The sequence below is a fragment of the Cucurbita maxima genome, unplaced genomic scaffold, assembly GCF_002738345.1.
Source record: "Cucurbita maxima cultivar Rimu unplaced genomic scaffold, Cmax_1.0 Cma_Scf00011, whole genome shotgun sequence".
Lineage (NCBI taxonomy): Eukaryota > Viridiplantae > Streptophyta > Magnoliopsida > Cucurbitales > Cucurbitaceae > Cucurbita > Cucurbita maxima.
The window spans coordinates 3,197,628-3,223,944 of NW_019272027.1; the positions used below are offsets into that span (position 1 = coordinate 3,197,628).

The 26,317-nt window shown below is 32.7% G+C and overlaps 4 protein-coding genes and 1 long non-coding RNA gene across 8 annotated transcripts in view; all 5 read right to left on the reverse strand.

Annotated features, from left to right (window-relative positions):
- LOC111486664 (lysine histidine transporter 1-like) overlaps nt 1-7,509 on the reverse strand; it is an 11,888-nt gene extending 4,379 nt beyond the window's left edge. The window contains exon 1 of the mRNA XM_023133872.1: nt 7,356-7,509. Within this exon, the coding sequence (XP_022989640.1) occupies nt 7,356-7,406 (51 nt within the window). The 5' untranslated portion in view covers nt 7,407-7,509. The remainder of the gene's footprint in view (nt 1-7,355) is intronic.
- A 3,018-nt stretch (nt 7,510-10,527) lies between these two features.
- Nucleotides 10,528-12,636, reverse strand: LOC111486735 (54S ribosomal protein L37, mitochondrial-like). 2 transcript variants are annotated; one of them, XM_023133970.1, is made up of 3 exons: nt 12,476-12,636; nt 11,352-11,765; nt 10,528-10,794 (listed from the first exon to the last, which is right to left on the reverse strand). In XM_023133970.1, exon 2 carries the CDS (start codon nt 11,749-11,751, stop codon nt 11,353-11,355), a length of 399 nt encoding a protein of 132 aa, XP_022989738.1. In that variant the 5' UTR covers nt 11,752-11,765; nt 12,476-12,636; the 3' UTR covers nt 10,528-10,794; nt 11,352. The 2 variants fall into 2 exon arrangements, with proteins under 2 accessions (XP_022989738.1, XP_022989739.1); XM_023133971.1 differs by having other exon boundaries at nt 11,352-11,759; nt 12,476-12,625.
- Nucleotides 12,637-14,047: 1,411 nt separating this feature from the next.
- On the reverse strand, nt 14,048-17,110 carry LOC111486691 (cytosolic Fe-S cluster assembly factor NBP35). The gene is made up of 3 exons (XM_023133911.1): nt 17,000-17,110; nt 16,770-16,871; nt 14,048-15,131 (listed from the first exon to the last, which is right to left on the reverse strand). The coding sequence occupies exons 1-3, from the start codon at nt 17,034-17,036 to the stop codon at nt 14,200-14,202; spliced, it is 1,071 nt and encodes a 356-aa protein (XP_022989679.1). The 5' UTR covers nt 17,037-17,110; the 3' UTR covers nt 14,048-14,199.
- Nucleotides 15,419-16,763, reverse strand: LOC111486743. Its single transcript, XR_002718924.1, has 2 exons — nt 16,566-16,763; nt 15,419-16,352 (listed from the first exon to the last, which is right to left on the reverse strand). It is a non-coding gene; the product is annotated as an uncharacterized LOC111486743 (long non-coding RNA).
- Nucleotides 17,111-17,886: 776 nt separating the features above from the next.
- Nucleotides 17,887-22,858, reverse strand: LOC111486655 (glucose-6-phosphate 1-dehydrogenase, cytoplasmic isoform-like). 3 transcript variants are annotated; one of them, XM_023133861.1, is made up of 16 exons: nt 22,708-22,857; nt 22,102-22,280; nt 21,734-21,819; nt 21,180-21,246; nt 20,901-21,087; nt 20,658-20,815; nt 20,504-20,572; nt 20,366-20,424; nt 20,212-20,248; nt 19,961-20,032; nt 19,590-19,737; nt 19,396-19,491; nt 19,214-19,284; nt 18,367-18,482; nt 18,241-18,286; nt 17,887-18,169 (listed from the first exon to the last, which is right to left on the reverse strand). In XM_023133861.1, exons 2-16 carry the CDS (start codon nt 22,270-22,272, stop codon nt 18,002-18,004), a joined length of 1,551 nt encoding a protein of 516 aa, XP_022989629.1. In that variant the 5' UTR covers nt 22,273-22,280; nt 22,708-22,857; the 3' UTR covers nt 17,887-18,001. The 3 variants fall into 3 exon arrangements, 2 of the variants coding, with proteins under 2 accessions (XP_022989629.1, XP_022989628.1); XM_023133860.1 differs by having other exon boundaries at nt 19,590-19,755; XR_002718915.1 differs by having other exon boundaries at nt 17,896-18,169; nt 19,214-19,288; nt 19,590-19,755; nt 22,708-22,858.
- Nucleotides 22,859-26,317: the final 3,459 nt, after the last annotated feature.

Sequence of the window (26,317 nt, forward strand, 5' to 3'; positions counted from 1 at the left end):
AATTAATTAATGTGAGATCAAGGGCCAATAAGCCAACAATCTCCCCCTTTTTGATGATGACAAATCATTTAAAGAAAAATTCATAAAAACCAATAATACAACATCCATGTAATAATATCACTACATACTAATATATTATCATAAATTTCACTCAAGAGCATATTCTCCCTTATATTAATGTCTCAAGAAATTATGAAACACCAAGTAAATGATTCATAAATTATAAAATAACAAATTTAGAACATATTTTTCTTAATTTTCTCCCCCTTTGTAATCATCAAAATGAACAATTGAAAGAGAATGCATTTAATAATGACATAATGGCTCCCCCTAAAAACATGCATTCAAAAATTATAAAATTCAAGATATATCACAACGAATAATACCAAGCTCAAGCCTATTTTTGCAAAAAATTTCTTCATTCAATGGCTTGGTGAAAATATCGGCCAGTTGATTATTAGAGTTTACAAAATCAAGAATAATATGTCCATTTTGCACATGCTCTCTAATAAAATGATGTCTAATGTCAATATGTTTAGTTCTAGAATGATGAATAGGATTTTTAGTTAAATTAATAGCACTTGTATTATCACAAAATATAGGCACACTATGAAACTTTAATCCAAAATCACAAAGAGTTTGTTTCATCCAAAGAATTTGAGCACAGCAACTAGCAACCGCAATATATTCCGCTTCGGTAGTAGATAAGGCAACCGAATTTTGCTTTTTACTAAACCAAGAAACTAAGGAACTACCAAGAAATTGACAAGTTCCACTAGTACTTTTACGATCAAGTAAGCTTCCGGCAAAATCTGCATCAGAATATCCTACCAATTTAAATTCAACATTTCTAGGATACCACAATCCTAGATCAATAGTTCCAAGCAAATATTTAAATATTCTCTTAACGGCATGTAAATGAGATTCCTTAGGACAAGATTGAAATCTAGCACAAAGACATACACTAAACATAATATCGGGTCTACTAGCGGTCAAGTAAAGTAAAGATCCAATCATACCTCGATAAGCTTTAATATCCACACTTTTACCTTTTTCATCCTTGTCAAGCTTAGTGGATGTGCTCATGGGAGTTCTTGCAATCTTACCTCCATTGAACTTGAATCTTTTGAGCAAATCTTTAGTGTATTTCTCTTGATTGATGAAGATACCATTCTTGAGTTGTTTGATTTGAAGTCCAAGAAAGAAACTGAGTTCTCCCATCATACTCATCTCAAACTCACTATGCATACATTTAGAAAATTCTTCACATAAAGAAGGATTAGTAGAACCAAATATGATATCATCCACATATATTTGCACTAATAGCATATCGTTTTCTTTAATCTTAATAAAGAGTGTAGTGTCGAGTTTGCCCATTTTAAAATCATTCCCAATAAGAAAATTACTAAGTCTATCATACCAAGCTCTTGGAGCTTGTTTTAAGCCATAAAGAGCCTTTTTCAACTTATAGACATGATGAGGAAATTCTACATTTTCAAATCCGGGAGGTTGTTCTACATAAACTTCCTCCATAATATAACCATTCAAAAATGCACTTTTCACATCCATTTGATATAATACAAAATTTTTGTAAGAAGCAAAAGCAAGTAACATTCTAATAGCTTCTAATCTAGCAACGGGTGCAAAAGTTTCTTCATAATCTATGCCTTCCTCTTGACAATAACCTTGAGCTACAAGCCTAGCTTTATTTCTAATGATATTCCCATTTTCATCCATTTTATTTCTAAAAACCCATTTGGTTCCAATAATAGAAGTATTAGATGGCCTATGGACTAATTCCCAAACTTTGTTCCTTTCAAATTGATTTAGCTCTTCTTCCATGGCTAAAATCCAAAACTCATCATTTTCGGCATCCTTAAGACTTTTTGGTTCAATTTGAGAAACAAAAGCAAGATTATTAAATAAATTAATAGAAGAGCGAGTTTTCACACCTTGTTCGAGATCACCAAGAATCAAGTCCTTGGGATGAGACAAGGCATACCTCCATTCTTTTGGCATTGATGAAGAACCTTCTTCCTTTAAGCTCATCTCTTCTTTACTCGTAACAATTTCTTTGCCGTTGTCACTAACGAGTAAATCTCCAAAATTTCTTTCTAAATCATCACTACAAATAGACTCATTAGAAATATTATTGCAAGATTCATCAAATACCACATGCATAGATTCTTCAATAACTAAAGTTCTCTTATTGAAAATTCTATAAGCTTTACTAGTAGATGAATAGCCAAGAAAAATACCAATATCCGTTTTTGAATCAAACTTTCCAAGCTTTTCTTTGTTGTTCAAAATAAAACATTTACAACCAAAAACTTTGAAATACCCAACATTTGGAATTTTGTTATGCCAGAGTTCATAAGGAGTTTTATTTAATGAAGGTCTAATTAAAACTCTATTTAAAATATAACAAGCGGTATTAACGGCTTCCGCCCAAAAATATTTAGGTAAATCATACTCATTTAACATTGATCTAGCAAATTCTTGTAAAGTACGATTTTTCCTTTCAACCACACCGTTTTGTTGAGGAGTCCTTGGAGAGGAGAAGTCATGAGAAAAACCATTATCTTCACAAAATTTTTCAAAGGCAACACTGTTAAATTCTCCCCCATGGTCACTCCTAATTTTAGTAATTAAAAACCCTTTTTCATTTTGAACTCTTTTTACAAAACTAGCAAATCTTTTCAAAACATCATTCTTATGTTTTATCATCAAAACCCAAGTAAATCTTGAAAAATCATCCACTATCACAAAAGCATAATAATTTCCTCCATAACTAGCTATTTTAGAAGGGCCAAATAAGTCTATATGGAGTAGTTGAAGAGGTCTAGTAGTAGAAATCATATTTTTAGATTTGAAAGAAGACTTAGTTTGCTTACCCATTTGACAAGCGTCACAAATTTTATCTTTTTCAAATTTAAGTTGAGGGAGACCTCTCACTAATGAATTTTTTGAAATATTTGAAATCAAGTACATACTAGCATGTCCTAGTCTTCTATGCCATAGCCAAGAGTTATCAATCAAAACCGAAAGACATTTATCATTTGTAGGACAATCATTCAAATCAATAGTATACACATTATCGTCTCTATTTCCTACAAACAAAACTTTTCTATCACTAGCATTTTCAATTATGCAATTATTCTTATCAAATACAACTCTAAAACCTTTATCACATAATTGACTAATGCTAAGTAAGTCATGCTTTAAACCATCAACTAACAATACATTTTTAATGAGAGTACAAGAGTCATTACCTATAGTACCCTTACCAATTATTTTACCCTTCTTGTTATCACCAAAGGTTACTAAGCCACCATCCTTCTTGGAAAGATTGACAAACTTGGATGGATTACCCGTCATGTGTCTTGAGCAACCACTATCCAAGTACCACTTATTTTTCTTGGAGGCTTTCAAACAAACCTAAAAACAAAGATATTCAAAATTGACCTTTTGGTACCCATACTTGTTTGGGTCCTAGAAAGTTAGTATTCACAAATTTAGGAATCCATTTCATATTTGCATTCATATTAAAGACATTGTATTTAGATAAGTAACAAGAATAATCTTTATGTCCAAACTTACCACACGAGAAACAAACGACATTATGCAAGAATTTATTTCTTGGACTAAATTTGTGTATTCTATTTTTATTCGAAAAATTATTTTCTAAAACATTGTTAAACTTTGTATTTTGAGAAACTTTTCTTCCTAAATGAATATTTTGAGAATTTTTCAATTTAAAGCACTTAGGTCTAATATGACCTTCAACACCACAATAATGACATATAGGCACAAATCTAGATTTATCATACTTAGATACAAATTTACATGTGTTAGATTTAGGCAAGATAGGGGATGCTTTAACAAAGATTGTTTTAGAACTTGAAGGTGTAGAACATTCATCAATATAGCCTAATCCTCTTTTATCACCATATGACTTACCTCCTTCAAGTATTTTATCTAATTTTTGAGCACCTATTGTTAACATTTTAATAGATTCCTTAGCCCTACCAAGTTCTTGCAAATTATTTGATTCATTCTCTTTGAGCAATTTAATTAATTTATCTTTTTCACCACAATCATGCTCAAGAGTCTTGACTTTATCAATTAATGCATTTTTCTCATCACAATCAAATACATGCTTTTCACAAGGTACATCAATTTTAACAATATTATGATCCTTCTCCTTCAAGCAAGAAATTTCATTTAGCAAAGACTTATTTTCAATAATTGAAGTCTTATATTTCTTTTTAAGCACAACATACTTTGAACTAAGTTTTTCTAAATCAATTGTCATCTCATCAACAAGTTTAAATAATTCATGATAAGAAAGAGATTCAAGAGTTACCTCATCTTCTTGTTCATCTTCTTGTTCATCCTCTTTGTCACTATGAGCCATGAAGCAAAAATTTGCAACTTCTTCATCACTTCCACTTGCACTTTCATCACTATCATCCCAAGTAGCCTTCATTGCTTTCTTCTTGGATTTCTTAGATGATTTGAGGAGAGGACAATCCGTTCTTATATGACCCGGCTTTTTACATTCATAACATATTACCTCATCGTTTTTGCTCTTTTCACCTTTTGACTCTTTTTGATTTGTGAAATGTTTTTTTAATTGTTTCTTCCTTTTAATAAAATTTTTATACTTACGTGTGAAGTAGGCGACATCATCTTCATCAAGGACGTCCTCATCTTCAGAGTCAACTTTGATGGATTTTAGGGCTATACTTTTCTTCTTTTTGGATTCTTCTTCCATGTGCCCGTTCATGGTAATCTCATGTGTCATGAGAGAACCAATGAGTTCATCCAAAGGAAGCTTTGTGAGATCCTTTGCTTCTTGAATCGCCGTCACTTTTGCCTCCCAACTTTTAGGCAGAGACCTAAGAATTTTTCTTACATTTTCGGAGGTAGAATATACTTTTCCAAGATTTTTCAAAGCATTTAAAATATTAGTAAATCTAGTAAACATATCACCAATAGGTTCATTTTCCTCCATTTTAAATAGTTCATAATTATGAACTAACATGCTAATTTTTGTTTCTTTAACTTGATTGGTTCCCTCATGAGTTACTTCAAGAGTTTTCCAAATTTCATATGCCGAAGAACACATACATACTCTATTAAATTCATCATTACTTAAGGCACAATACAGACAATTGATAGCACTAGCATTCAAAGAACATTTTTTCATATCATGCTCATCAAATTCATTTTCTAATTTAGGCACCTCAATATTATTAACAATTTTTATTGGAATGTAAGGACCATTACTAACATTTAACCACAATTGATAATCAACGGATTGCAAATAAATTTTCATCCTAGCTTTCCAACATGTATAATTTGTTCCATCAAAATAAGGTGGCCTAGAAGTTGATTGTCCTTCACTAAAACCATTTTTAACACGTAGGTTTGCCATAAGCTCGAACAATAAAGTTTAGATAAAAAATCTATAGGAGCAACCTGCTCTGATACCAATTGTTGGATCGGTATGGCAACCCTAGAGGGGGGGTGAATAGGGTTTTAACGATAAAAGTGTTTAAACTTGATTAATTTTTCTAATGATAAAACTTTTTACAAATAAGTAGAAGATGATAATTACTAAAACAAAATAATTCAAGTCAAAACAATAATCAAGTAGAACATGCAATAAACATAATAATAATCTTGAAATTAAATAGGAAAGAGTTAGAGAAAATGACACCGTAGTTTTATAGTGGTTCGGTCAAACTCGACCTACTCCACTCCCCAAGCGCCTCTTGGGAATTTGAATAAAGAACTTTTCCGACTCTTTCCACGGATCAGAGCCAAACCGGTACACCGCTCTTTTTACGAGTTCAAGAGCAAACTCAATCCTTTCAACGACGCAGGATCAAACCGATACAAGTATTTGAGTTTGATAATAACACACCACAACTCTCTCAAAGAGTAGATTTACAATTTGGGATACTGACAACTATTTCCTCACAATATAATAATAATCCCTCTCAAGAATAAGATGAAAAGAAATAAACTTGTAAGCTTGGAGAGAGCAATAAACAATGGAGACTTTGAACAAATGAGGATTGAAGAATGTATGTAAGTTGTATATATAAAAATGTGGGGAAGATGAGTTTATATAGAGGAGAAAAGTGGCAAAATGTAGGATTGAATATTGACCATTGGATTGTGTTAGGAATAATGGAAGGTGGAGATTAAAAGTAATTAAGTAAGAAAATTTTCTAAATTCATTTATTTCAAAATTTTAATATAATAGTAATATAATATAATAATAATAAAAAGTTATGTGAGTAACGGTAAAATGTAATTCAAAATTTATTATAAATATAATAATATAATAATAATAAAAATGATGTGAGTAACTACCAAAATTTTAAAATATAATAATATAATAATATAATATAGTAATAATAAAATTCGATGTGAGTAACGGTTATATTCAAATTTATATTTGTAAAAACAATTTTTATTTAGAAATGTAATAATAAGAAAAACTCCACCATGTGTTATTCTTCCAATATTATAAATGTCATACTTTGATATATTTTGATTTGTCCATCATTTTGATTTTGTTGCCACATCATCACGTCGGGTATGTTGTCTCGACTCTAATTTCTTCGTTTTAGCTCTGATTTGAGTAATTGAAAAGTTGTTGTAATCGTTATTCCCGACCTTATACTGTGGACAGTTCAAAAAACTGAAAATAGTTAATAATTAAAAGTAGGTTTGTTATCATCAAAACATCAATAATTAATTCATTGAAATTAATTAATGTGAGATCAAGGGCCAATAAGCCAACAAGTCTATGGAAGCATGAAAATTGATATTAAAAAAGTACTCCAATTAAAGTAGCTTAACTAGTTAAAACATTTATCTTCGACCATTAAGTCGAAAGTGTTGATTAAGAGGTTTAAATTCTCACCACTACAGAGTTGAACTAAAAGAAATGATTAAATGATTGGAGTATGTAAATATGAACGTAGCTGAGTTGAAGTATTCAAAAGATTATACTCTTCATCTAACTAAAAGATGAAAAATGAATAAATGAGTATAGTTTTCTAAAACTGACTAGGTCATTGAAACAAGAAGATTGAAATTCAAAATAGATTAACGAAATCAAAATCAAAAGAAGAAGAAAAACAGATTGATTCATAAATGAGCTATAGAATCATGAAATTTCCCCCTAAAATAAACCATGATTCCAACGATTTGAGTTCAGTTCAGTTCAGTCCAACACATTGATGACTACGAAATACCAAAAGGAAAATCAATCTGATTCGATTATCGATTGAAACAGAAAAAGAGGGAAGAACAAAGAGAAAGAGAGAACAAACATCGTCGTTGCCACCATTAATGCTTGTTCTTGGTGGACCTTCAGTTCCCATGAATGGCTGAAAACCTAGAAGTTACAGAAGAAATTGCAGAGAAAAAAGAGAGAAGTAAACAAAAAAATTTGCAGAAGCTTTTAACGATGCAACTGTAAATGAAAGTGGGGGACTCTGTATTTATAGAAGGAAGAACGCTGCAAGTTTCAAAGGGAAGAATTTTAAATTTTTACAAAATTGATGAATTTTTTATATAAAATTAAAATTTTATTTGTTAATTTTATAAACAATATCAAAATTGAAAATTTTTAAAATATATTAAATAATTTTATAATTTATAAATAAATAAAATATAATTTTATAATTTAATAAGTCCATAAATATTAAAAATTTTGAGACTTACGACAATACGTAACTGGTCAAAGCGGACAATAACAGCTACAGTAGGTTTGAACTATCATATGTCAAATACGCTAACGTTCTATTAAATACAAAATTAAAAATTCACCGAATCTATTACACTTATTTTTTAAGTGCTCGACTAAATGATACAAATATGAAAATTAAAAAAATTAAACTATATAAATATAAAAAAGAGCCGTCATTTTTATATTTAGATTTTTATTTTGATGGTCGGTTTTACTTTTACTATGTTGATAAGACACCGGTTATATTTTATAAAGTTAATTTGATTCTCGATAATATTTTATTAATAGTTTAAAGCAACTAATTTATTGATTTTTTTTTCAATTTTTTAGTCCAACATCTTAGAACCCATGAGAGTCGTGTTCATCTAACATGGTATTAGAGTCAGACACCAGATTATGTGCCAACAAGGAGGTTGTTCCACAAAGGGGTAGACACGAGACGGTGTGCCAGTAAGGACGTTGAGCCTCAAAGGGGGTGGATTGTGATGTCCCATATTGGTTGGGGAGGAGAACAAAACACCCTTTATAAGGATATGGAAACGGTCCTTTCCCTCACATAAGCGTTTTAAAGCCTAACGAGGACAGTATCTATAAGAGAGAGAGTAATTAGTGTCTTAATCATTTAAATAATACTTACAATATTTTTAGATTTTTTAATTAAATTATTATATATTATTTAAAATAGAAAATAACATCAGCAATAAAATTTATAAGGGGAATAAATTCTTTTTGTGAGAAAAATAAAAAGTAATTCTTTTTCTTTTTGGAAAGTAAAAAAAAAAATGACAAATTTTTAAGATTAAAGTTTATAAATATATTTTCATCGTTTTTTTTTCCCTATTTTTAAAAAATTTTAAAACATAAAATTAAAAATAAATTAGAGCCTTAATAATTATAAATATTTTTTAGAATTTAAATTATCAAAAAGTTATTTTGAAAATTTATAAACATTCATTTGTTTAATACTTATTATAAAACATTTAATTTATTTATATATATATATTTTCCAATCTTACCCAAATTAATTATTTGGGAGGTTGTCGTTGTTATATAGTTGGGATCTGATTCTAATTTTTAAAGATCACGTAAACTCGTTGAATAGAAAATCCATCGAATATTATTTTAAATCGAGCATAACTTAATGAATAAGATATGAATTATCATTTGAAAAAAATAGATATGTATTGTATAATTCAAGTTAGCTTATCGAGTTAAGAGACCTAAGAGTTTGGAGACGTTGAAAATGTGTAATTTTGTTTTGTGTTCGAGAAATAAAATAAGATTATTTGAAAATTTAATGCAATGACACATAAGTAATTTTATCGTTGTTTAATATAATTTTTTTTTTATTAAGCTAAAGTGTTTTTGCTTTTTGTATGATCGATAATGTGACGTTTATATTTTATATTGAGAGTTTTGATTTAAAATAATTCATAAACTTTTGGGTTTTAGATTATTTATGTAATCTTGATTTAGATTATAATCTTTTTGAATTTATAATTTTACCCTTAAAAATGTTAAAAGTTCTCAATGATGTCGTGTTCATATGACCCAATAACTCGATCGACTTGGACTATCCATCTCAATTTAAGTTGGTTTTCGGGTTGACATTTTTTTTTTCCGAGTTAACCCAACCAACTCGAAAATAGGGTCGCAACCCAATCCAACTCTACCTTTATTTTTGGGCTATTATTATGAATATTATGAATATTAAGAATAATTTTTTTTGTTTATTTATTTATTTATTTTGGGTTGTTACAAATGGTATGAGAGTTGGACAACAGACAGATGTGCCAACTTTCTTGCTGTTCTCGAAAGGGTAGATACGAGGCGATGTGCTAGTAAGAGCGCTGGGCTCCAAAAGGAGTGGATTTGGCGGGAGCCCCACATCGATTGAAGAAAGTAAGGAGTGTGAAAGGACGCTGGCCCCAAAGGGGGTGAATTGTGATGTCCCACATTGGTGCCAACGAGGACACTAGGCACCAAAGAGGGTGAATTGTGATATCCCACATTGGTTGAGGAGGAGAACAAAACACCCTTTATAACGTGAAAGAGTGTGGAAACCTTTCCCTAGTAGACGCGTTTTAAAACCTTGAGGAGGAGCCCAAAAAAGACAATATCTACTAGTTATGGATCTGAACCGTTACGATATTTGACGTTTATAACCAATATTAATGTTGCATTGGGTGTTTTTGATCTAACTCATTTAATTTGGTAGACAAACAAATTTAAATTAATAAATTTGTGTGAAATAATTTTAGAAAATTTCATAAAAACCTATTAAATAAATAATTCCATAACTTTGACAAGGGCATAAAAGGAAAAAAGGAAAATATCCCTCCATATCATACAACCAATTGAATAAATGTTGTAATATATCATTGATGAATAAATTCATGAAATCCAAAAACCAATTGGAGTGTTCAACAAAAAAAAAGTTAACACTTCTCATGAGTATTAAATTTACATGGTCAACATTCAATCAATCAAACACGAAACTTCTTATCGTACAAACATCGAAACAAAAAACACAAAAAACAAACACATATTTATGTTGCTAACGATTTTACTCCGATCAATTCCTTGTAGCTAATGGGATTCTTTTTGTTTCTTTCTACGGTTGCTTGCTATTCTATTTTTTTCATCGAACGCTTCGTTACTCGTCAAAAAAACCGATTTCGGAATCGGTTGATTCCAAAAGCATCCTTTTGGGACAAAAAAGTTGACTTACTACACCTAAGTTAAAGATGTGAAAGATAAAAAGAATCTAGTGGGCATAGAGTGTTCTATTCATATTCAAAATTTTGACAATTCAAAGGGTTTTGATTATGAAAAAAAAAAAAAAACCATATTCTTTCTTGTTTTCATTCAACTAAAAAATGAGTAGTGAATCTGAAGTTTAGTACTTTTTGACAATAAGATGATAGCTTACAGATCTAAAATGCGTTGCCCTTGTTGTGTAAGCTTTTACTTGTTCTTCCTTCCACAAGGAGATTGACTCGACTCTTAACTGATATTTTCTGCAAAAGGAGAAAGTTTGTAACAAGATTTGTTAGTACTTATCAATTCTATCGACTTGCGCCGAGCTGGTTGGGTTCGAATATGCTTGAAGAAATTAACAGAAAGTAGACATCAAACAGACTTTGAAGGCAGCATTGTCGAAAAGGGAGAAAAGGTGATAACAAGATGGATCACACACGAGACTTGTTAGCTATTGATAGATAATTACATCTCCTTATCATGATTTTGTGACACACATATAGCTAATCCAGTGTTCCAAGTCGTGAACCGGGAGGCGGTTGTAAACGAAAAATTACAAGTTCAGCAAAGTTTCTAGTAAATCATGAAGTTTATAAAACTCTGGATATGTTAGCACTCTACTAGACACAAATGTCAAGATTCAAATACTTTTAAAAGCTCAGAGATCTAATTGAAACAACCAGAGATCTAATTGAAACAACACGAAAGTCAAGAGACTAAATTTGTAATTTAGCCTTAATCATATGATTTTACGGGAAGAAAGAGCTGCAAAAAACTAATAAAAGAAACAATAACAAAGCTTCGGTTAGATTCTTACATCAATTCTTCGCCTTACTAGAGTTGTTTTCCTTAATCCTTGCTCGAGTATCCAACTTAACAAAGCGCTTGAGATCCTCGTAGGGAAGCGTTTTGGCATCCTTCCTTCGTAATTCACTAAGAGCTGGACGCTTATCGATCAAACGCCACAGCCAATCAGGGTACTCTGAGTCTGCCATGACTTTTGGATCTGCACCTTCCTTAAGAATATTGGCACCAACTACAGTGGTAGATTTGACCTCTTTACTTAGAATTGATGCTTTAGGAGCATCAGTAGCCGCACCCCCTTTAGAACCCTTCTTTTTGCCCCCAGCAGCAAATGTTCGCACATTTGTCAGTTTTATCAGATCTTTGGTATTCAGAAGGCTTCTTCTAAACAATCTAATTTGGCTCATAGCCATTTTTCCTTCTGCAACTCATAACACCATTATCATCAAACAGACATACTCAATAATTCACAAGACATTGTGTTAGGAGCTGAAATTCTTAGTTACACTAGAATCTAATAATGATTTTGGAAAAGAGATGTAAGCAAACAGTAAACAGAACTTTTATTATTCAGAATCTGCTGGTTTACAAATAGAAAGTAGCATTTATTTGTCTTCAATGGATAGTTGAACAAATTAAAGGGATATAACTCCTAATCCCTGCATCAACAACTATTAGAATAGGAGGTTTACTGTTTAAAACTTTTGGACCCTCATTTTCCTTCAAAATCATATTAATAAGCCTACAAGTTTGGCATGGTAAATCAAACAGATATTGAAACGCGAAGCGGAGTTTGAGAATCTGCAGCCTAATAGTTCAAGTTTTTGGAGTCTACAGGTGATTAACGGTAGGAAAATCAAAATCTGTTTTTATCTTAAACTAGAAATCTAACCTAAAAAATCCAGAAAAAATGAACCAACCCAATTCAAATTGGTTGAGTCCTCATGATAAGCAGCCAAGATTAGGAATCTCCACAAAGAACAGCCAACTAAGTCCAAATTAGAACTACATCACGAAGATAAAATTACAGTCTCACATGACGAAAGATCTTGCGTTCGATTACGAAAGAAATACAGTGAACCTAGAGAAATGAAAGAAGGAATAAGATGATAACAAGGAGGAGGACGAGGAAGATACCTGCAGGAGAAGAAAGCAACAGAAATGGTGGAGATTGAGAATGAGAATTGGAGCTTGAAGAATTCGGCAATGGCAGAAGAGAAAAAGAGATGCACCTGACACAGCACGTTAGAACTTAGGGCTTCGACTGCGGACTCTTCTTTCTTTCTTTCTTTTATTTTCGTTAAATTAGGATTTTTTTTTTTTTTAATGTTTATTTGCTATTTTTATCTTTTATTTTTTATTTTATGTTCGATAAATTTATTAATTTTCGATATATTAGATGTAAATTTGGAGAAATTAATTTTTTTAAAAAAACTAAAAATAATATCTTAAACTTAAAAAAAAAAAAAATTCTTTTCATAGTAACCAAATAATAAATTTGTTTTCCTTTTTCGTCTCATAATTTTTAAATAAAATTAATAATTTTATCTACTATCTATAAATTGACAAAACTGATGAAATAAAATGAGAGAGATACTATATTTTTTTTATAAATATCTCTCCCTTTATTTTATTTAATTTATTTTGTATTTATCGATTTTATCGATATCTAGATAATTATATATATCGATATAATCTATATAATTTTAAAGGGTAGAATATTTTATTTCAAAAACACCTGTTTGAAATATGCCTCAAACTTTTTTTTTTTTTTTAATATCCTTAACTTTTTTAAAAAGGATTGTGTTTAAAAAAATATGAAAAAAAAAATTATTAACGTCGATTATTTCTAAATTTTTTAATGTTACTTTTTTTTTTAAAACTCAATGATATTTTTATTACAGAATATTAATTTTTAGAACACTTTCGAATATTAAAAGAGTATTTTTTAAACACTTCTTAGAAGTTTAAAGATATTTTCTAAACAAAATATTGAAGATATTAATCCATATTAAAAGAGTGTTTTCTAAGCAAAATATTGAGGGATGTTGAGGATATTAATCCTGTACGATGTCGATATGAATTAATTATGGGTGGAGTCCTATAACAACCCGAGAACACTGCTACTAGATATTGTCACTAGATATTGTCTACTTTGACCTGTTACGTATAATCGTTAGCTTTACAGTTTTACTTTGGCCCATTACGTATAGTCCTTAGCCTCACAGTTTTACTTTGACCCGTTATGTAGAGTCGTTAGCCTCACAGTTTTACTTTGGCCCGTTATGTATAGTTGTTAGCCTCACGTATAACAGCCCGAGGACGCTGCAACTAGATATTGTCTACTACTGGGGAGAGATTTCCACACTGCACGTGAAATCTCCAAATCCAAACGTGAAATCTCAAATCCATTCTTTTTAGAGTTTTCCACACTCTAATAAGTAATGTTTCACGTGAAATCTCCAAATCTTCTTTCTAAAGTTTGGTCGGTTTCTTTCCTGCTAAATAGAAAGTTTGTAACAAGTTATCCTTCATCTCCCTTTACTAGAGATGTATACTATCTTGTCAAAGGTATAGAGAGTGAAACTATAGAATCTTTCGAACATTTCAAACGCCACCTTGATACCTATAGTCCTTTAGAGTCCTTTCCATCAAGTCAAAAGTCGTACGAGATACCTACATATATAGTTATCAAGTTCAAGAAATTTCGGGTTCGGAGATCAAACCTTCATATAAGATACATTACAAAGAGAAACAAACATGAGTTGTAAGCTTGAATGGAAGCAAAATGTGTATGGAATAATAGCACAACAACCTTAAATTACTCAAAAATGTTCAGATTTACCTCTTTTAACTCTATCCTAAGCCTTATCATCTATTGACATTGTTGAAAACCCTTGGCTTTCTATCAAGTTCTCTATGATCTTCTTCAGTGCTGGGGCACTTACCCTACATTTCTGGTCACCAAAGCAGGACCTTCCTTCTTCTGCTGCCTTACAAAGCTGTGGATCCAATGGCACCTTCCCTAGAAATGGCACCCCCATCTCCCTACACATTTTTGCAGCCCCACCCCCACTGCTATCGAACACTTCGCTGCAAGTAATCAAATTCAGCAGCTCGGGCGCTTTTTCTCGGATGTACTCTGCTGCCCATTCCGTTACATCTACCTGCTCCTCTGTCTCAGTTGCCTTTAGAAACTTCAGATCTAACAGTGGTTGAGTCAAGCCACTCATGTTCTCTACGACACCAAGGACTTTGACGCCGACTTTTTTGCAGAAACTCACTTCTTTGCGCACGTCGATGAGAGAAACTTGTTGTGGGGTGGTGACTATGATTGCGCCATCGATTCCAGTAGCTTCGAGACATTGTACGATTGAAATGTGTTCATCTGAAGTGCCTGGTGGGGCGTCGACAATCAGAAAGTCGAGTTCTCCCCAGTACACATCCTTTAGAAACTGCTTAATGAGCCCATTTTTTCGAGGGCCTCTCCAAATGACAGCGTCGTCGGGGTTAGGGAGCATGAATCCTATTGACATAACTCCAAGGTTGGACTCTATGTAAACAGGGGACCATCCAAGGTTGCTCTGATGCACATCTTGACCTTCTAGGCCTAGCATCTTTGGTATACTTGGGCCACATATATCGATGTCCATGAGACCGACCTGGAAGTCCATGGCAGCTAGCGCAAATGAAAGCTGGGCAGAGAACGTGCTCTTTCCAACCCCGCCCTTCCCTGATAGAACTAGAATCTTGTGCTTAACCGTTGCCATTCGTTCAGCTATCGAAACCAGATCTGAAAACAGGAGTGGCAGAATTTTTCAACAGAACATAAACACACAGACAGATAATAGATTCTATTAACGTATTCATATGTAGGGTTTAGAAAACCAAACAGGTCTAAACAGTAATTCCCTTCAAAATTCAAGAAGCAATTTGCTAAAAGCAGCAATACAAAGGAAGGAGATGGTGTTAATATTGGTCATTGGGAATAGGAATCAAAATTCGTGAACGGAATGACACATTATCCACTAGGGTAAAGCCCACAACTAGCCGTATTGTCCCTTTGGACTTTCCCTTTCAGGCTTTCCCTCAAAGTTTTTGAAACGTGTCTATTAGGAAAAGGTTTCCACACCCTTATAAAAAATGCTTCATTCTTCTCCTCAACTGATGTGGGTTCTCACAATCTCATTCGTGGTAAATAGGTCATCGGGAAAGACAAGCAAGACATGGCTACACGGAATGAAAACAATCATCACGTGTCGTCATTGTCAGTATTTTTCAATGTATGTAACGATTTTACTCAAAGGCCACTCCTATTTCTTTCTAACCAAATAATTTCAACCCTTTCTATTTAACATATTAATACACAACAAGAGGAGGAAAAATCCATTTCCTCTTCTTTGACTTTCTCTTGCGTATTTTTAAACATAGATGAGAAAATCGAAACATAGATGAGAAAAATCGAAACGAGAAGTAACCCTACATGCATACCCAAAAGAAAAAGGCACATGGAGAAATAAGGTACAAAACCAAACAAGGCAACTTCCGAAGCAGCAAGCAAAAAGTACTTCTACTCGATACAATACATCATAAAAAATAAAACAAATGGACTAAATGATCGAATTCAATACAAGGATCATGATGGACAAAAGCTTAAAAATGAATAGAACCAAAATAGTATTTAATCCCGCTTAAATCCACCTTGATATCCATTTTGGGATAGGCTAAGCTCTCAGTCCTAGGTGTCAGAATCACACTCTTAGGCTAGCGATTGTGCATCACTTGTTCTAACCTAACGAACAAATCAGTCGTGTGAAATTCGGACTTCACGTACAATATCGGCGTATGCTCGAGCCTTGGGTCACGTTTGAGAGAAATATTTTGAAAAACGTAAGCGAGGAAATACGTTGAAAACAATTGTATAGAAAGCACTGGTATAAGCCAAATCGAGTAGGTAACAACAACAGGTTTGATAACATATAACCTGAGTGGGAAGAATTGACAACTAGTCACCCTCAAAAAAGAGGTTTAAAACAGGCATGTGGCCACGGACAACACATCCCGGACAAGCATAAATAGGACTCAATTGACATTCATGTTAGCCTCAAGAACCATCTAATCAGAGTAAACCAATCAGCCCAAAAAGCCTATAAGCTATAATCACAAAGCAATCATGTAACCTGAGCAGGAAGAATTGACTAGTCACCCTCAAAAAAGGGTTTAAAACAGGCATGTGGCCATGGACAACACATCCCGGACAAGCATAAACAGGACTCAATTGACATTCATGTTAGCCTCAAGAACCATCTAAAATCAGAGTAAACCAATCAGCCCTAAAAGCCTATAAGCTATAATCACAAAGCAATCACTCTCTAAAAACCAATCCAAATTCAAAAACAGATTCGTAGGGTTTATGGAGACGAAACAGAACCTGGATCAGGGCCTTTAGGAGCAGTAGCACAAATTGATTGGTTGGGACATCCTTGGCAAGCGTCTGATTTCCCTGCCGACTCCGATTGAGGACCTGGGCAATCTGAAATCCAAAACCCCCCCACAAAGATAACATCAACCAAAATATAATACAAAACGAAACAGAGCTGATCAGATAAATAATCCACCAACGACGAAGAAGACGAACAAAAAGAACGGGAATTTCATTACTTTCATTAGCATCTTCAGGAATTTCGCCGTTCTCCATTGGCTCCAACTCCTCCGTCAACAACGATGAGAGGCTCTTTCCGGTAGGGTTCTGTTTTTCGTGTATATATATATATATATATATATATAATTATTATTATTTTATTTTACTAAGTCGGCTTAGTTTTTTATTTTTTATTTATTTTTTCAGAGAAAAAATAGCTTTAGTTATCCCCATCCGCCGTACAGTTGATAGATTAAATTTAAATATTCATACTTATTTTAAAAGTTACATAATAATAATGATTTAAATTTAAATTTTTGAATTAAATTTAAAAGAATATATTTTACATGGTTGACTTTTTATATAATATTTTAATATAGTTTTAAAATATTTACGTAATATTGGAATTTTCAGTTAATAATATTTTTTTTTATATATAATTTAACTTATTAAATTATATAAAATTCCCTTGAATTTTGAAGTGTAACTTTGTAACCTTTCATTTTTACTCTTAATTTAAAAAATTCAATAAATCCTTAAACTTTGAAATTTAATATATATATATATATATATATATATAGAATTAAATTTAAAAGAATAATATTTTACCAGGTTGACTTTTTATATAATATTTTAATATAGTTTTAAAATATTTACATAATATTGGAATTTTGAGTTAATAATATTTTTTTATATAATTTAACTTATTAAATTATATAAAATACCCTTGAATTTTATTTTTACTCTTAATTAAAAAAAATCAATAATATCCTTAAACTTTGAAATTTAATATATATATATATATATATATATATATATATAGTGACAATAATTTTCATAATAAAAAATAAATTATTATAATTTTACTAAGAAGGAAATTTGATTATTACTACTATTATTATTAGCATTATTAGGATTATTAGGATTAGCATTATTAGTTAGCATTGGCCACACTAAATTTCTTATTTTGATTCCACTCTGCACTGCTGCATATCAGGATTTTACAAGCACATAAACATTGTCTACAATGTGGGAGGGATCCAAATGTAGCCATCGGATTGAACATAACCAGCTTTTTCGAGTAGCTCATCGGCCTTCACCGGACCTCGGCTCCCCTTTTTGTATGGAAGTGACTTCAGCTCTCCCTTGTCGATTCTGTGCAGCAATGGCGTGAAGATCTCCCAGGCAGCCTGGACACGACAAAACTGTTGGTGAGAAAGGTTTGTCCGTGAATGTATAATTCGTTAGTGTTGAACATTACCTTTAGCTCGTCTCGACGAACGAAATGCTGCTGGTCGCCCTTTATTCTGCGAGTGTTGTAATGTCGTTAATGGCTGTTACCTTGTAAAGTATATGAATGTTATAAATGGCAACGGGTAGGACTTACGTGTCGAGGATGAGACGCTCGTATGCCTCTGGGATTATAATGTCTTGATAACGTTGGCGATAGGACAAATCTAATTCACTCTGCACAGTTGACATTTCCAGTCCAGGTGTCTTGACCTGCAAAGTCCATGGCAAAGAAGATAAGGAGTAGAACTCGTGAACCAGGTTGCGTTGTTAAGTGTTTTCAATCAAGGTAGTTGGTAACTAGGTACGGAGTCGAGATATTGGGATTTGAAGGAGCATGGTGACCCCAAGGAGTACAACATTGAGGAACGTTATATATGCGTAACACATTCATTCAAATCTAACTGGACCAACCACTTGATGAAACCTTTCACCGTGCCATACGATTCTTTCGCCAAGCGAGAAACCCTGGAACTAAAAATTGGCAACCCTAAGCCACCCGGTGGTCTTATATATACGTGATACATTCAAATCTAACTAGACAAAAAAACTCGGTGGTCTTTTTATCAGCGATCGACACAAACCCTAGATCTATGCCCTTGATGAAAGTTTTTACCGTGCCACACGATTACTTCACCAAGCGAGAAACCCTGGAATTAAAAATGGGCAATCTTGAACCACCCGACCCAATAGTACCCTATTTTTGGAACGTCCAGTGTCAAAGTCTCGATTCGATTCCAATCAAAATGCTAGTTTCAGGCAGTCATTGACATTATTAGCATGAAGTGTTAAGCCACAAACAGAAAAATGTGTAACTGAGCTGTAGAGTAAGTATTTCTAATTCTGTCAAACAATCACACCATTTAATATCACTACCAGATGCCATTTCAAGCATTATAAACACTACTAATGGTGAGGTTAGCTGATAAGAATATTTTTCATACCATAAGCTTCATGTACATGGCCTCCGAAGGTTGCAAGCGAATCACGAACTCGTTCCTCCCTTGTTTTTTGCCTGCCTCATGAACATTGATCGATTTTGAGCAACTAAACAAGAACATTTGAAATACGCGTGCACACATGAGATTAATCTCAATATGATATCGTTCTAGATCGGAGGCCTTACATTTGAAAATATCACCGGGAACATCCTTGAACTGAACTCGAATCTCGGCTTTTCTCGAGTTCAATGCTTTCCCTGCCTTCATTATAAACGGGACACCTGAAAAGAAACATATGAAAGACTGACATGATCAACTTTACGAAGAACACATAAGTTGTCCTAAAGGAAGGGATTATAAATTCGAAAAGCGTTCTTACCCTCCCATCTTTCATTATGTATCCTCAGCACCATAGTTGCAAAGGTTGGTGTATTTGAGTGATCAGGAACTGTAGGATCGTCCGTGTAACCTTCATATTGGCCAAGAACTACCTCCTCGTCGTTAATTGGCAGCACAGACTGAAGCACCTGTACCAACGTGACCAACAGCGTTAGCGAGTAGAAAAAGAGGATTAAAATTCGATATCACTCTTAACGAACTTGAGAAACGTGTATCAATATACATATCGAAGATTTTATTTATATCATAAATGCTACTCGGAGCCTTCTGGCCGAGGGCACGTCTGCCTGGACATCACTTGTTGCTGCAAAAAAGGAATACAAATAGACTTCTTTTAGTTTGAATTCCTACCTTTACTTTCTCATCTCGGACATGCTCGGGTTTGAGGGAAATAGGTCTTTCCATAGCAACCAAACAAAGAACCTGAGAGTTCAGAAAGAAATAAATAACTTTTAAACGTGCAGCAGTGCAACAATTAACCAATATTGTGAGACCGAGTCTAATCAATTATTTAAGAGCATGAGTAGAGGATAAATGAAACTGTATTTCATTTTCGGTTTTCTAGGAACCAAAAACATTTTAACTCGAAAGAAATTTCTCACCTGTAATAGATGATTTTGAATGATATCGCGAATAATCCTGCAGAACGAAAATTGAATCAGTGACTAGTTTAGATTAATAAGTTTTCATACAAGGAATGACACTATGGTTCATTTAAAAGTAAGTCTAAGTGTTCAACAACATAAAAGATCATACCCGTATTGATCAAAATATCCACCACGCCCCTCGGTCCCAAAATCCTCCCTGAACACGATCTGGTGGGGAAAAAAGGATTAGTGCATAACCAATGCGGCCGATTATATCAAAATAACCAATAAAAACGTAAATTCTCACCTGTACATTATCAATGTTGTCACGGTTCCAAAGGGGCATGAAAAAGCGGTTTGCAAAACGAAGTACCAACTGAAAATTCAGATCATGCAAGAAAATACATGAGGCTTTGAAAAACCAGAGACAACAAATAATATCTTGTTCATATGTATATTACCAGATTTTGAACCAATTCCTTCCCGAGATAGTGATCGATACGGTAAATTTGCGGTTCATCGAACAATTCACCGATTTGGGAACTTAGCGTCTCCGCAGATGCCAAGTCCTTGCCAAAAGGTTTCTCCACAACAATCCGGGTCCATCCACCAAGATCAGCTGACAAAAGGATTGAACGACCTCTAATAATCAATATCCAGACACAGACAGAAGCCAACCATGACAATAATCTGCACTTTCTTACATTTATTCATACAATAATGCTTGATCATCTTGCATACCGATGGATATACCGATGGAGGAAGTGCAAGATAGAACAGCCTACGAGATGATCCCTCTATACTATTTTTCAAAACCTCGTGCTCTGAGATTTCCTTATCCAACTTCTGAAAACCTTCCGCAGAATCATACGAACCACTGACATATTTGATCTGCAAAAATTATTGCATTTATGCAAGAGTGATTCTATTGGGTACATACTGATAGTAAGACAGTAATCGTGCATATACAGGGTAGCACTAACCAACTGCAGAAACTTGGGTACTTCTTCTAATTGCTTCGAGTCGGCAGTTTTGCCTTTGACAAGATACCTGCAACAATTATTCATGTTGAGCAACCCCTAATGACAGCTAAAGTCGACATAAGTTAAACAAAATATAACAACAGGAAAAATGCTTGAAACATAATCCATTGAAGTATCAAAGCGGAATTAGAGTTTTTAACTACGATCGAAGTAAAAATAAATAGACGCCCAAAACATCAGTGATTAATTGTGAAGTCAAGCCCACCGCTAGCAAATATTGTCATTTTTGGGCTTTCCCTTCAGGACTTCCCCTCAAAGTTTTTAAAACACGTCTGCTAGGGAGAGGTTTCCACATCCTTATAAAGAATGTTTTGTTCTCCTCCCCAACCGATGTGGGATCTCACAATCCACCCCCCTGAGGACCCAACGTTCTCGCTGACACTCATTCCCCTCTCCGATCGATGCGAGATCTTACACAGTGATTCTAGTAAGTTAACTCAATCAAATAAAGAATGACAATAGGATTAAAACAAGAGAAAAGCTCCATATCTTACCCGCGTATGCGATCTCTTAGATCATCATCAGAAATTTTTGACCTCGCATAACCAAAAATGTGAACTTCATTTGATAGTAGGAATCCCTAAGAACAACGATAGATAAAAACAGTTAAACCATAGAGAGCACACTTAAAACACTCTTCGCTCGAGAATCACATGACCCTCAAACTCATTCGGGTTGCCAGATACTCTCTCAAAACCTTCAATTACACTTTATAATGAATACTCGAAAATCCTTAAAAATTTCGGAACGGAATTACCACCACAAAGAGTCAAAGACTTCTTAGAAACTCTACACATATTAAACTAACCTATGATTTATTCTACTCTTCAATACAAAAGGGAGAGCAAAGAAGAAGAAAAACCTGGATAAAAAGGTGGAAGAGAGCTGGAAATGTCTTCTTTTTAGCAAGATCTCCAGAAGCTCCAAGCACAATGATGGAGAGACAGCCAGTTTCCGGCACATTATCCTCTCCAGAAAAAGAGTCATTTCTTAGAGAAGCTCTTTTCTCAACGTGCCAGCCTCCAGATTCCATCTCTTAAGCTGCAGTACACAAAATTCAAAAAATCCCCCCTATTAATTACTACCTTTTGTTTAAGAAATCTATCAATTAGGGAAACCTGGATGAGCTAAAACTTTTACTTCACACTACTAACATTATCAATCAGCCTAATCCAAAACAAAAGGAACAAACAAGTAAAAGGAAAACAAACCACAGTAAAAGAATCCATCAAAATCAACAAAAAAAAAGCGATCACAAGGAATTAAAACATGTTCCCGGATCCGATTCTCCAATAATCGAAGATTAAACCGATCCAAAGCAAGACTCTCAAACTAATTCAGTAATGATCAACAAAATCACATTAAACAGTAAAAATAATCAAACTCCACAAAACTAAAACCTCAAATCTCAATGATCATCATATTAAAGCACTTCAAATGGCAAAAGAAAAACAGAGAGAACACAAACCTAGGCCTCTTCTGTTCGTCTGCTTGTTCTTGTTCTTCAAATTGGAGCCGAAATGGATGAACATTTCACAAATTCTGAGTGATTTTAAACGATTTTGCTGCTCACCAAACTTTTTTGTCGTCGTTTGACGCCACTCAGCGACTTCTAGCCGCCGTCCTAAACAAGAAAAGAAAAGCATTTTTTTCTGTTTCAGTTTTACATCTACCGGCCCCACGTTGATTGTATTATAGTTCTTTAACCCTTTTTTTACTCCTAATTTGACTTTACTTTGACTTTATTTTATTTTTTTTAAAGTTAAATAATATTTAATATGATTATTTAAATTTATAAGTTAATTATCATTAAATTATATTTTATTAAATTCTTATCCATTTACATCAATAATTAAAATATGATAAAACTTAAGTATAAAATATTTTAAAACTATAAATATTAAATATTTTTAATATTTTAAAAAGTAGGATACGGTTAGATTGGATTGTGTTGGATGAAACTCTCACGAATGAATACTATCTTTAGTGGTATGAGACCTTTTGGAAAACCCCAAAGCAAAGCTACGACAACTTATGCTCAAAGTGGACAATATCATATTATTGTGGAGAGTCGTGTTCAACTAACATGGCATCAGAGTCATGTCCGAACTCCAAATGACAAATAAGTCGAGCCTCGATTCAGGGGAGGTGTACTTTCTTCGAGGGAAGATGTTGGATGAAATATCATACCATTGTGGAGAATCGTGATTGAACCCCTAGTTTTATGTCAACTTATGAACCGAACTGAATTTTTTATTTTGAAAAAATTCCACCCAATCTGAAAAAAAAAAAAAAAAAAACCTAACCCGATCCAATTTTTATGGTTTGAGTTAGGTAGTTTAGATTGATCGGATTATCAAATCATGTGAACACTCGAACATTTCATACCATTGTAGAGTCGTGTTCAACTAACAGATTGAGACTCTAGTTTTATGTCAACTTACAAACCGAACTAAATTTTTTATTTTGAAAAAATTCAACCCAATCCAATTTTAAAAAAATATAACTCGATCCAATTTTTATGGTTTAAGCTAAGTAATTTAGATTGATCGAATTATCAAATCATATGAACACTCTTTAGACTCAGTAAAAATATTTTTTTAATAATTTAATTTAAAAGTTATCTGAGTATATTCCGACAGCACTAAAATGCCTCTTAAAGATATTTAATAAAAATAATTATTTTATTTTTATTGTAAATTATTTTTAAACTTAAAAAGTATTTAATGGAAGCATTAAAAGTTCATTAATTTTATTTCACTTATTCATGAATTATAATATAATATCATTTTTCGTACTTGAATATATATATATATATATATATATATATATATATATATATATATATATATATATGTTTAAAAAAGATAATTTATTTTATAAATAAATTTTTATATATTCGAATGACAAAACCCGATCATCGAGTGATTAGATAAGATCGAATTACGCGTCTTTTCAGTAATAAACGAATATGCTAATCTTTGCTTAAACGGATAACAAAAGTGATTGTATAATTTTTATATTCTACCTCTTTATTGACTAAACCGAGTTTCTTTGTTCTCAAGTTTTTGTTTTGGCACGATTCAAACGTTTTTCTTTCGATTTAAGTTATCTGATAAAAGGAAAAATTCTTCAGTTTCTTTCTTTCGATACACGTTTGACTAAAACACTCTAGGCACATATATATTCACGGTTCGATCGTGGTGTTTTATATATACTATCTGAATCGCACTCATAGATGAATCGACACACCCCTTTATCGTGTAACCACCTTCACCTAATGTGTAACTACTTCCACGTCGATTAACTTTGTCTTGTGGGTATAAATTGCATGTTTTCAATTTTTATCAACGAGCATCTAAACTCGAATAGTCACGTCTAAACAGTAAAGAGCAAAATAAATTTTACGAGAACAGTAAGGGAAAAATAGTCATCGTTGGCACACTATGTTCTCGCTAGCACTCGTTTCTTTCTCCAATCGATGTGGGACCCCTACCAAATCCACTCCCTTCGGGCCCAGCGTTCTTACTAGTACACGTCTTGTGTCTACCTCTCTTCGATGAAGAGCCTCCTAGTTGGCACATAGTCCGTTGTCTAGATCTGATACCATTTGTAACGGCTCAAACCCAAGCTCACTGCTATCCGATATTGTCCTCTTTGGGTTTTATTAGGGATGTACATTCAACCCGACAACCCGGACCAACTCAACCCAAACTATAAGGGTTGGGTTGGGTTGGATTAATATTTCAGGTAGGGTTTGGTTCATTTTTTCTGAACCCGAACTGAATCGGTTCGGATTCGAATTCATGGGTAAAACCTTCGGGTTGATCCAAGCTAAATAAAAATATATAAAATATATTAAGATTCTATTTTTTTTTTTAATTTATTTAGTTTTATAACAATGTTGAATTATGTTTATATGTTACAATTTTCGCTCGTTGTTTTTATTGATTTTTTTTTTGTCAATAATTAGAGATTGTATATGTTTTATCCTTTATCAAAAAATGGGGTACTATCGGGTCGGGTGAATTCAATAATAGACGTTTGTTGGCATTCCAGCCTTCTTTCTCCTTTCAGGGCCTACCCGAAAGAGAATCCAGTGTTTCTTGCTCGTGAATATCTGAATAGGACGAACCGCCCCGTGGTTTGTTTCGGAACAAAACAATTAGAATTAGGCTCGTTGAACTGGAATGTGTATTATCCATATAGGGGATCTTTCAATGGAGAAGATCCGTCGACCTAAGACGAAGAAAAGAGTCTATCTATTTTATTTAGTTATTCACTTAAACCAATGATTCGTTATTGTAACAGATAGCAACAAACATTTCATCGGGGAAAAGCCATCTTTTTCTCAACAACTCAACTCGAACCCAACCTAAAAATAGAGGGTTCGGTACTAATCCAACCAACAGAACTTTCAAGTTGGGTAAAAACAATCACCCAAGTTCCATACCCTTATAGGGTTTCGTTCTCACTCTCGCAACCAGTGTGGATTCTCACCTAACTGATCTAAAATGCTATTTAACCTAACCCAACCCAACCCAAATCCAACTGACCCGAAATTTTAGTCATTAAAATGAGTTTAAATTCTTATAAAATTTTCCCATATTTTTCTTTAATAAAATTAAGCCACCCAAAATTACAAAAAGCTCATACAAATTACACTATAAAATACTAATTATAAATAATAAAAAAACTTTTATATAATATAAAAATGTTGGTTGAACTAAATTATTTTATTTATAATATTTTTTAAAATTCAAATAACCTTTATTAAATAATCAATATTTCTGTTTAGTTCAATTTTTTCGAGTTATTTTTTAATTTTTTTAATTTTTAAATAAAAGTAACCGAATCCTATTTATTTATTTACCAATATTAAATTAAAATTGGTAACTCAATTATATCATATATTTTTTAAAATAATATACTCGATTGGGTTGAGAATTAATATTCAAAAAAATAATTATGACATTAAATAAAATTAAAATAAATATATAAATATGTAATTATATCATAGTTTTTTTTTTTTTTTTTTTTTTTTTTTTTTTTTTTTTTTTTTTTTTTTTTTTTTTTTT